General features: G+C 41.6%; 1 protein-coding gene across 27 annotated transcripts in view; it reads right to left on the reverse strand.

The window, feature by feature from the left end:
- The window catches only part of FAM184A (family with sequence similarity 184 member A), a 161,102-nt gene that overhangs the window by 15,628 nt on the left and 133,271 nt on the right, over window positions 1-12,203 (reverse strand). For 21 of the 27 annotated variants that reach the window (XR_010599612.1, XR_010599610.1, XR_010599611.1 and 18 more), the window contains 2 exons: window positions 9,359-9,543; window positions 8,744-8,890 (listed from right to left, as the gene is read on the reverse strand). Coding sequence is in view for 18 of the 27 variants with exons in the window: in XM_065588416.1 (XP_065444488.1) it covers window positions 8,744-8,890; window positions 9,359-9,543 (332 nt within the window). In the remaining 9 variants the exon portion in view is untranslated. The remainder of the gene's footprint in view (window positions 1-8,743; window positions 8,891-9,358; window positions 9,544-12,203) is intronic. The other 6 variants (XR_010599606.1, XM_065588421.1, XM_065588420.1 and 3 more) reach the window with 1 other exon arrangement.

The raw sequence follows: 12,203 nt of genomic DNA on the forward strand, positions 1-12,203 counted from the left end.
AGGCGGAGGGGTACAGGTAAAGAGGCAACTCTATCCCTGAGGCTAAGGTAGTGGGTGGAGAGCCCAGCTGAATGGTGACTTGGTGCTTATTGTGCATTATTAACAGTTGTTTTCCTACAGGTCTTCGTGCCCTCTTTAGGTACACCATGATTTGGCACTAACCCCAATGGCTTGTGTCATGGATCCCTTGAAGTTGTGATTTGCCTCCATAGCCCCATGCCTGGCTCTGATGGGAGGGCAGGGATGGAGGTGCTGACAGTCAAAGGGGGCTCTGATCCCAGATTCAGGGGCTCTCTGCTGTTCAGCAGGGACATGGGGATGTCCAGTATTCAGACATGGTGGCGAGATGGGGGGCATTTGGTGCTCAGATAGGGGGAGAACAGCACTCCCATGGGTGGGGGGGGGGGGGGAGATGCAGAGAAGGGGTGGGAGTAACAGCACGAATAGAGGCACAACAGTCCTGGTCCCTGCCCATTCCCAAACCACAACACAATTTCATTTTTTTCAGACTGCATAGGCTTAATTCAGTTCTTTATAGGACTTTCCGTCTTTATCCTAAATTAGTGATGTTGTCTTCCTTCATACATCTTCTAAAATATGGATATCCTTTGGTGACCAAAACTGCGCATACCATTCATAATATATCCTTGTTATAGCTTTATATAGTTGAATCACATCCTTTGCTTTACAATTTATTCCCATTTCTATAATCTAATAATCTTTTTCCTTTCATTGTGGCTACCAGAAATGGTGCCCCAACTTTCAAATTATTACAGTTCCTAAATCCTTTTCCTCACTAGATCACTCTAGCTCTGGACCATTTGATATAACTTATTCTCCTATATTTTCTTCTGAAGTACACAATGCATGAGCTTAAATTTTGGAACATTAAATTCCACTTGCAACAGACTTCACATTAATCCATTTCTCAAATATATTTAAATCTTCCTTCCATTCTGTGTTCTCAAATATATCTCCAGTTCATGTTTCGGTACCAACAGGAATTTAGTTATCAGTGGAGAGCAGCCTGAAACAAAATCTGGATCCAAATACCCTCTAACTTTTGGGGAGGATGGTTTGTAATCTTGACCAGAATTCTGCACCTACGGTCATCTCTAGAGATCATGCTTTTTCTACTGCCTTACAGCAGTAAGTAATGTATAAAGATATTGAGCAAAAATAGTCTCGGGAATACCCCACTTGTTTCTATTCACTATAGCTCTGCATTAGTGCTGTGCTAAACCTGCAGGATTCAGTTTGTAAATAGAACCTAGGCATCTGGATTTACAGGAGCCCTTGAGCTTTAACTCAAACCTCCATTTGGGTGCCATCCACAGCGGTCCCCTCACAGTCCAGTCCCCAGATACTGCTCTTCCACAAAGGTCTGCGTTTGCACCTCTGCTGCTCCTACCCCTCAACAATTACAATGCTCTACAGCCAAAATGCTTCTGAAATAAATGAAGTCAAACTTTACTAATTCTGGGTCACTGAGAACAAAAATGATGCTTAAAATTGTTGATTAGCTCTAGTTTTCAAGATATGCTATTGGGTCAGTATATATGACCCTTGACTTGGGAATGGCGGAGGATAAGTGAGTTCTAAAGGGAAGGGATCTAAATTTAAACCAGAAATGACTAAAATACATCTTTGACTGGATCTATGAATAAATCTATGCCTGGGTTTGGACAGTACTTGCTTTTTAGGCAAAACAATGAATGATGCAATCTGAAGCTGGTATTGCGTCATACATGATATGAATTGCATCATGTTATTCCAAGAAGTCATGGATGATGCAATCAGAACGAAGCTTACATCACTCTGCTGAACAAATTGCCCTATATCAGCTCTACAAATCATACAGTGTCGTGCTCTCTTATTTGTCAGTGTTTGATTTTGCAAAGGGACACATCTCTGTTTAGCCAAAGTGAGCAGAGATGCCTCATACTTGTGTGAACAGTGCAGATAACTTCTGCTATGTTTATGGTGAAGTGACTTTTGCATCACAAAAGTGCAGTATAACCACTATGGTTAAGAGAGCCTATCACCTTTATTTTGGCTGCAAAATTGGAGATTGGAACAAGAGGTAGGCCCCACACATATGCTGCAACACTTGTGCAACAAATCTTCGCCAGTGGTTGAACAGGAAAAGGAAATCTATGCCTTTTGCAGTGCCAATGATTTGGAGAGAGCCAACAGATCATACCAGCAATTGTTACTTCTGCATGGTGCCTCCAGTTGGGAGAGATGTGTCAAAGAAGAAAAAGTGGACTGTGCATTATCCAAACATTCCATCAGCTATACGCCCAGTACCCCACGGAGAAGGACTGCCGGTTCCTGATGCACCAGAAGCATTCTCACTTGAGTCAGACGAGGAAGAGGAAGAGGATGAAACTTCTGGTCCTGAACCATCAATGTCACAGGACCCACATTTTCTCCCATCCTCCTCCTCTGAACCACACCTCATAACACAAGGTGAACTGAATGACCTTATCAGGGATTTGGAACTACCCAAGAGTAAGGCAGAGCTGTTGGGCTCCAGACTACAGCAGTGGAATCTCCTGGCAGGTGATGTTAGGGTTTCCATGTTCCGTGACCGTCAAAAGGATCTTGTCCCATTCTTCTTCATGGAAGGTGATCTTGTAGCCTGCAACAGCATCGATGGCGTGATGGCAGCCCTCAACCTCGTTCACGATCCAGATGAGTGGAGACTGTTCATTGATTCATCGAAGACGAGTCTTAAAGCTGTTTTACTGCATAATGGCAATGTTTTGCCATCAATTCCAGTTGGTCATGCAGTCCATGTGAAGGAAACCTATGACACCATGAAACAACTTTTGAGGTGCATAAACTATGACTAACATCAGTGGCAGCTTTGTGGCGATTTAAAGGTTGTTGCTCTCTTGTTTGGTCTGCAGACTGGATACACAAAGTACTGCTGTTTTCTCTGCGAATGGGATAGTCGTGTAAGAGATTCCCATTACATCAAGAAAGATTGGCTACTCTGACAGTCATTGGAGCTTGGGAGGAAAAGTGTTCAGCATCCACCACTTGTTGAATCAAGGAAGATTTTGTTACCACCCTTACACATCAAGCTGGGTCTGATGAAGAACTTTGTCAAGGCCATTGACAAAACACAAGCAGCTTTCAAGTACCTCCATGAAAAATTTCCAAGGTTAAGTGAAGCTAAGATAAAGGAAGGTGTCTTTGTTGGTCCTCAGATTCGTGAACTATTTCGAGATGATGCATTTGACCATGCACTGCGTGGCAAGGAAAAGACGGCATGGAAAGCCTTCCAGTTAGTGGCAATAAATTTTCTCGGAAACAACAAGGCAGACAACTGCAGGTTGTTGGTGGAAAACCTCCTCAAGGCATACAAAAGCCTTGGTTGCAACATGTCACTAAAGATACATTTTTTGCACTCTCATCTAGATTTTTTTCCACCGAACTGCGGAGCAGTGAGCGATGAGCACGGCGAGCGATTTCACCAGGACATTGCAACAATGGAGAAACTATCAGGGCAAATGTAGCCCATCAATGCTTGCAGACTATTGGTGGACAGTGACAAGAGATGCTTGATTTAATGAATAGAAGAGACAAGCCAAGAAGCGCCGAGTAGACACTGAATAGGACTAAACTATGTACAGAATAATTTTTTGCCTTTTGTTTCATAATAAATTTTATTTATATAACCCTTTTGGTGATTTTTAAAGTGTTACATAAACAGGACAGGTGAAATATTCTCATGTAAAGCAACCATAAACACATGAAAAGACCTAGGTTTACAATTTATGATTAAAACTCTATTATCTACACAATATACATAGACATAAAATGTAAAAACTTAAATATCTTAGAAACAGTAGCCAATCAGTTGTTTTAATTGTCATATTTGAATTCAGCACATCAAAATACATAATAAATAGCACATTTTATCTCTGAAGCAGACGACTTCTCAAAAATTGTAGACCAGTGTTATTAGATCCTTGGAACTTCAGCTCATACTTATGGAAATTGGGTGAATGTGGGCTGAGGTTATTTGTTCAGTTCGCAAACCTTCCCTGAACACAAGAGTGGCCATACTGGGTCAGATCAATGGTCCATCTAGCTCGGTATCCTGTCTCCTGACAGTAGCCACTGCCAGATGCTTCAGGGGGAATGATGAGAACAGGGCAATCTCAAGTGATCCATCCCATTGTCCAGTCCCAGTTTCTAGCAGTTGGAAATTTAAGGACACCTAGAGCAATAGAGTTGCATCCCCGATTATCTTGGCTATTAGCCTTTGATGGACCAATTCTCTATAAACTTATCTAATTCTTTCTTGAACCCAGTTATACTTTTGACCTTCACAACATCCCCTGGCACTGAGTTTCATGGGCAGACTATGTGTTGTGTGAAGAAGCACTTCCTTTTAAACCTGCTGCCTATTAATCTCATCTGGTGACCCCTAGTTCTTGTGTTATGATAAATAACACTTCCCTATTCACATTCTACACACCATGATTTTATAGACCTCTATCATATTCCTCCCTAGTAGTCTTTTTTTCTAAGATGAACAAACCCACTCTTCTTAATCTCTCATTGTATGGAAGCTGTTCCATACCCCTGATAATTTTTATTGCCTTCTCTGTACCTTTTCCAATTCTAATATAACTTTTTTCAGATGGGGCAACCAGAACTGCACGTAGTATTCAAGGTGGGGATTTATATATGGATTTATATATTGGGATTATGATATTTTCTGCTTTATTATCTATCCCTTTCCTAATTGTTTCTAACATTCTGTTAGCTTTTTTGACTGCCGCTGTACATTGAGCAGATCAAAGAACTATCCACAATGACTTCAAAATCTCTTTCCTGAGTAGAAACAGCTAATTTAGACCCCATCATTTGGTATAAATAAATTGGAATTATTTTTTCCAGTGTACATTACTTTCATCTACCATTTTGTTGTCCAGTCACCCAGTTGAGTGAGATCCCTTTGTAACTCTTCAGAGTCTGCTTTGCACTTAACTGTCTTGCGTAGTTTTGTATCAACTGCAAATTTGTCACTACACTGTTCACCCCCTTTTCCAGATCATTTATGAATACGTGGACTGAATATTCACTGTTCAATTTTCATGAGCATGTTTCCTATCCAGCATTTACTTAGCATATTGTGCTTGATTTTTTTTGTTCAAATATCCTTTTGCAAATGTCTTGCTGCAACACAAATAAATCTGATTTTTTTCTGTCCCTCCTTTGAAAAATGTCTATCAGATTAGTCTGAAACAGGTTTTACTTTCAACCTGTAAATCCATGTGCTGACCACTCTCTGATAAGAAACTCACCAGCTCATCCCTTATTAATGACTCTAAAATATTTTCTAAAATTGAATTCAGTCTATTTAGTCTAGTTTTTCCTGTTTCCCGTCTATTAATTTATTCAAGAACAAGCATAACATCTGTCTTCAAGTACCCTCCTAATGATAATCAACATTTCAAAGTAACTTGATAAGAGCTATGTCAGTTTCTTACTTAATTCCCTTAGTATGCTAGAATGAATCCTGTTTATTCCTGTTGATTTATTATATCTAATGGTCTGTGTAATATTCCTTCTGTGATCCTGAAGTGGTGGTTACTTCTCCTTCCTGATGTTATTGTGCCTTCTTCAGATATATTGTTCTCAGATTATGATAACAGGCATATGTATACTATTGTATCCCTTGTAATTTTTCCTGCAAAGTTGTTTGACTTTCTAGCAATGTCTTTGCCTTTCTGCAGGATTTGTCCATTTTGACATATACACCTCAGTTCTATGCCCAGTGACCTTTGACCCATGCCTGTAAAGTGGACATAAATGATGCTTACTTCTTTTGTACAACACTTTGAAATCTATGGATGAAAGGTGTTTTAGAAGAGCTAAGTATTATTAATATTTTAAAGACTATCAACTTTCTCAGTCTTTTCTAGCTGAATTCACTCTCTCTTTATATTCTTTAATGTTGCCAGAACATAATCTCTGACACACAGTGCTACCCAATTCCTCTCCACACCTTTATACTTTTCTTTTTAAAGTAGATTCTCTGCTGTTTGGCTTAGATCATAAACCTCAAGTATAGTAAAACATATGCAATTGAGCCATACCAACCTGAAAGATGCTGAACACATATATTTAGGTGATAGCTTAAGATTCTTAATTGTCACTATTATAAATACTTACAAACAAGGAATACACTATTTGCTGCTATTAATTTAGAAGGGCAATGGGGAGTTCAATCTTAATTTATTTGGAGTTTGCTACATATGAAGGAACAGTTTTTTAAATTTATTACACACAGTTAGAGGGTGTTCTTTGCCCTGACATCAGTTGCTCATTATTAATTAATTATCCACAACTATAAAAACCTTTCTTTGCAAGTGCAATAAAAATATTTCTGAAGTTTGAGTTCTCTTTAGGATGACCAGACAGCAAATGTGAAAAATCAGGATGGGAATGGGAGGTAATAGGAGCCTATATAAGAAAAGAAAAGACCCAAAAATCGCGACTGTCCCTATAAAATCCAGACATCTGGTCACCCTAGTTCTCTTCATTGAGGAGGTATGTGTTGAAACTGAGGATTACATTTGGAAATAAATTTCTCCCAAATAAATTTCTGCTTCTGTGCAAAATATAATAGGATATATTTTAATTAATATCTTTAATTAATAATCTCCTAGTCTTCTGCATACTTAAAAGTATGTTATGGCTGAGATATGATATAATGCCTATTTACTGAAGGTACTATTGTACACATAAGGAGGCCTCCATTCCTACATGCTTTTTATGCTGCTTCTGTAGCTGTGTAAAAGAGCCCTTAGGGTATGTCTTACTGCAATTAGACATCTGCGGCTGGCCGTGACAGCTGGCTCAGGCTAAGGGACTGTTTAGTTGCTATATAAATGTTCGGGCTCTGGGACACTCACCTCACAGGGTCGTATAGTGTTATAATTATACCAGTATAGTTAGGCCTGTAAATTTACCCTTTGTATATGGGAGTCACATGGCCTGGATATATATTAAAAGAGATATGGATATGCTAGGGTTACCATATTTCAACACTGAAAAAAGAGGACACTCCACGGGGGCCTGCCCCTGCCCCAACTCCACCCCTTTCCCACCCCCGGCCCCGCCCCAACTCCGCCCCAGCCCCGCCCCTTCCCCAAAGCCCCTGCCCCAACTCTTCCCCCTCCTCTGAGCACCCTGCATTCCCCCTTCTCCCTCCTGCTCTGATCTTGGTTGGTGTTGCTAAGTGCTTCCCTGCTCCCCACTCGCCCTGCAGCCTCTGCGCCCCCCGCCTGCCCTGCCGCCTCTGTGACCCCTGCTCCCCACTCACCCTGCAGCCCCTGCAGCCCCTGCACCCCCCGCCTGCCCTGCCCCTGCAGCCTCTATGCCCCTGCCTGCACTGCTCCTCCTCTCCCTGCACCCCCTGCCCCTGCAGCCTCTGCGCCCCCTGCCTGCCCTGCCCCTGCACCCCCCCGCCCCTGCAGTCTCTGAGACCCCTGCTCCCCACTCTCCCTGCAGCCCCTGCACCCCCCCGCCTGCCCTGCCGCCTCTATGTCCCTGCCTGCACTGCTCCTCCTCGCCCTGCAGCCCCTGCACCCTCCACCCCTGCGGCCTCTGTTCCCCCTGCTCCCCACTCGCCCTGCAGCCCCCTGCCCCTGCAGCCTCTATGCCCCCGCCTGCCCTCCTTCCCCGCTCACCCGGCAGCCTCTGCCTGCTGAGGACTTCAGACGCTCGGCAGCGCAGGTCCCTACAGCCCCGGCCGCAGCTTCCTTCCTGCCGCCGAGCACGTTCCCCGGCCTGTCTGTTTCCGCGGGAAACAGCTCTCGCGGCGCCGGGTTCCGAGCTGTGTGGGGCAATGGGGCCACAGGAAAGGTCCCCCAGTGGCCGGGGGGGTCCCCGCCCGCGAGGGAAGCCCAAGCCCCTCCTGAGCATTGTAGCTGGGGCAGCTGGGCTGCGCTGCGGACCTGGCGGATCGTGCTGGGTGGACCCTGGCTTATGCCTCCCTATTTCCCCGGACATGTCCGGCTCTTTGGAAATTCCCCCCGGATGGGGATTTGAGCACCAAAAAGCCGGACATGTCGGGGAAATCCGGACGTATGGTAACCCTAGCATATGCTGTTTTAACTCTTGTAAAGAGATATTCTGTGTTGCTCAGAGAAATGGCTCCCTGCCTGGCCTAAGTTATTAGAAAAATGTATGAGCTTCCTGTGGTGAAAGAAAAAGAAAAAGTTTTCACCCATTTTTAAAAGGTCAAACAGAAATCTTCCTGTTCACGTGGAAATCTTTATTGGATTTTAATAAAAGCTAAACATAATTATTGAACAATGTCTTACCCTCATCTTTTACAATAGTCAATATTTTGGAAGTGAACATGATCTATGGTATTTATAGCTTTATTTAAACAATTTTATTTTCCTCACTTATGTACAGTAATGTATAGCAACAATATAATCTTTTAAATAACATGTTCCGTCCAATTTATTAAGAACTATTTTGTCTTTTCTACCCTGTATCTTTGGGTCTGATTACACTCAAGACTCCCACTGAAGTCAATGGGAATTTTGAGTGCATAAGGAATGCAGGATTAGGCCCCATATTTGGGGGTGGTTTTTCCATATGTCTCTCTCTCCAAGGATACTTGATAACTTACTGGATATCTTAATGAATCACTTTTCACTCAAAACTCAGCCACATATGATTTTTTTAATGTAATGAAACTTACGAAACTTGTAAAGCTGAATTAATTTCCTTGAGTAGCTCTTGGGTCTTATTAAAATCTGCGAGTATGCTTTGTTTCTCTCTGATGTGGTCTGCTGTCATGACATCCAGCTCTTTCTCATGTTTCTTGCTTAAATCTTGCTCATGTATCCTGTTTAATTCATTTTTGGTTAAAAAAAAGTTATTCTAACATCAGTCTGCTTTGTTCATCACGATTTTCTGCCAGGTTTGAAATGGCTTTTTGTACAACACCAAACAACACTGTCAGCAGTTACTGAATCATCAAATCGTACTACTGACTTTTCTCTATGCTTCAAGCTTATTTCACTGAAAAGTCATCTCCTTTAATGCTTTTTTTTTAAATAAACACAATGAGTTTTAAAAAACACTTAAGGGGACTTTAATTAAAGTTGGCCAAAATATGTTATTAAAATTACAGCTGAACCATATAATAATATCTACTTATATTACCTCCTGGCAGAGGCTAAATGATATACAGTATCACATGACTAAATATCTAAACTAACAACCCACAAAGGGTCAAGTATCTCTGACAAACATTAGCAGTTGAGATTAATAAATAGGAAAATATTGTAGTTTATAATAGAAAAATTCATACCTAATCTGTTGGTTGGATTCACTGCGTATTCTGAGAACCTCTTTCCCCTTAAACTCCAGTTCCTTGGTTAGGGCACTTATATTCTCATGCAGAGTCAGAACCTCCTTGTCCAATTCAGATATATGATGGTCGCGATGTTTGAGTTCATCCTGTAGATCTGATACTCGGCACAAAAATTCCTTCTCCTGATAAACAAATATCAAGAACAAAGAATACTTTAATATACTCCTGTTTCAGATGCAAAATACTTGTCTCTGGAAGTTTATAACATAGCTTACTTTTCCTTTTGTTTTAGATTTTTTTTATTTACCATTTAACAGTGTTTAAGTATAGAGTATAAGTTTAAAAAGTCCTTATCAAAATCCCGATAAAGGAAACTGGAGATCAATAATGTTTTCTATTGTGTGAGAGTAGAAAAAAAGACTCTCTCACCCACATACCTGTGAAAGAATTCTATATATTCTATCTATTCAGCATGCTGTAGGAGAGGAATCACCTATAGTTAAGGTTATACAAACTGTTTCATTCTAAAAAAAGATAGTTTTACTTTTTTTGGCTAAAGTTTAGCATGTTTGTTCTTAGCCTTGGAATTATTTATTTTTAATACAGTTCAAGAAAAAGCTCAGTGATTTTCAAGGATGAGGAGAGTGAAAAATACACTTTTGTAATTATAAAAAACGTTTGCAACTTGTTTTGAACTGCTCTAGCATCTAAATGTGAAGTGGTAGAAATCTGATACATGGCATGGACATAGATCTTTGGTCTTTTAGTAAAGCAACCCACCAGCTGAAATTCGGGTTTTTTTTGCAACCCGTCCGGAGTCCAAATTCATGTGGGGGATGAAAAAATCATAGGCCAGCATCCTTCTTGTCCTCGGCTACCTCTTTTCCCCACTGAGGGGACACTAACAACCTGCAGCAGCACACTCTGCCCTGGCATCTCAGTCCTAATGCCAGACAGGTGCTGAGGAAATGCCCTGGGGACATGGTTGGGGGTGGTGGAGAGCAAGCCCACCCTGCACTCATCCTGCAGCAGAAGTCCCTGTCCCATGGGGCTGGGCCCAGCTTCCTGATCCAGCCATGGTGACCTGGCTCACAAGGGTCAAAGCATCACTCAGGTTTGGCATAGCCACCCCCCATCATGATGGGGACAGGAGTGGGGGGGCAAATTTGAGTGAATGATGCCTTCCATATGATCAATGGAAGTGCATATGGAATAAGTGAAGCCCTGATTCAGCATACAACCCCTATCTATTCAGAAAGGCACTTAAACTTATGTAGTGGTAAATGAGAAAGTTAAGATTGCCTTAACAACTTTAACTCTTTCTTCTTGTGTGCATGCATTATAATACAGTCTTTAATTACTATATTTTCTATAGTACAGTTTTCTCATTCTGCACAAGGACTGGAAATTGAATGAGTTAATGTTGTGCAAAGAATGAGACTGGCATCCTGTCCATTCTCTAGAGAAGTTAGACGATATGTGATGTTTGAGGCATGGGACAACAAAGAACAATGACTGTAAAAATCAATATTGAACTGCCTCTTGCACTGAGCACTGTTCATCCTGTAGACTGAATGAGACATGGGTCCTGCAGAGAAAAATAATATGCAATCATGTAATTAAAGACTGTACCATAAAGCATACGTATGAGGGCAGAATTAAAGTTGCCTGGACAACGTTAATGTTCTTATTTACAGTTGTTCTTCAAGAGTCACCTCTGTGCATTCATATTTGTCGGATATGGTGTCCCTGGTCTTGAGCTGCGGAACTGCCTTGAAAAGCAGTGTCCATCATGGGATGCACAAGGAATTTCATCTGACGGTGATGTTATCAGCCTATTGTATGTCCATAAGGGAATGCACCTCTGAACCACCTCCATTCCTTTTTCAAACCACAGAGTCCTGACATTATATTGAACTCTAAGGTACAGGGGAAGACAGGAAAGTAGCGTCAACGCAGAGGTGACTCTCACAGAACAATAATTCCCAGTACTTAACTTCTCTTTCTTCTTCAAGGGTCTTCATGCACTTTCACTTGTGAGAGATTAGCAAGCAGTGAGTAAATGAGGAGGTCTGAGCTAAATATGAACTGTAGCATCGCCCTCTTGGACACCATTACTGCCATACTGGGCACTGGAATTTGATGTTAAGTCCAAAGAACAGTGCCTGGTGAAAGTATGCACTGAATTTCAAGTTGCTGCTTTGCACATCGCTATCAAGGGAACCTGTCTAAGCTAGGCCACTGACGTTGAGGTGACTTTCGTAGAGCGGCTCTTTAAGCCAGTGTGTACTGGTTTCTTAGCTAAAATTAAACAATAATCCATTCATCTCCTATCCAGTGTAAGAGTCTCTGTTTGGTAATGGGTTCTTCCTAGAATCTTTCCCCATATGCTACAACCCAGATAGATTGATATCATTCATGGCAGTTGAACATCTGTGACTCTGAAGAGATCTGAAGATTTTATGAGTTTGAGAAAATTTAGAAAAAGCTAAGAACTAATGCGACAGACACTCACCAGGTTCTGTCGCTGCCATGGGCAGTTAGAGGGGATAGAGGGAGGGTCACAGCGACCCCACCCTATGTAAACTTGTATGGGAGCACGAGGAGGAACAGCATGCATATGTGGCCCTGATGGATACTGCTATTCAAAAGATTCCAATCTCAAACACATGTGTATGTACAATGGGATCCACACCAACATATATTCAAAGAACACAACATATGCTTTTACACCGGAACTGTTGTCGCACTCATTTTTAATTTTTCCTCACTAAGACGCACTACAGTGTAACATTTAATCATGTTTTTAAATTTAAGTATGTGAGTAGTCCCATTGACTTTC

Source organism: Chrysemys picta, chromosome 3 (assembly GCF_011386835.1).
Source record: "Chrysemys picta bellii isolate R12L10 chromosome 3, ASM1138683v2, whole genome shotgun sequence".
Taxonomy (NCBI): domain Eukaryota; kingdom Metazoa; phylum Chordata; order Testudines; family Emydidae; genus Chrysemys; species Chrysemys picta.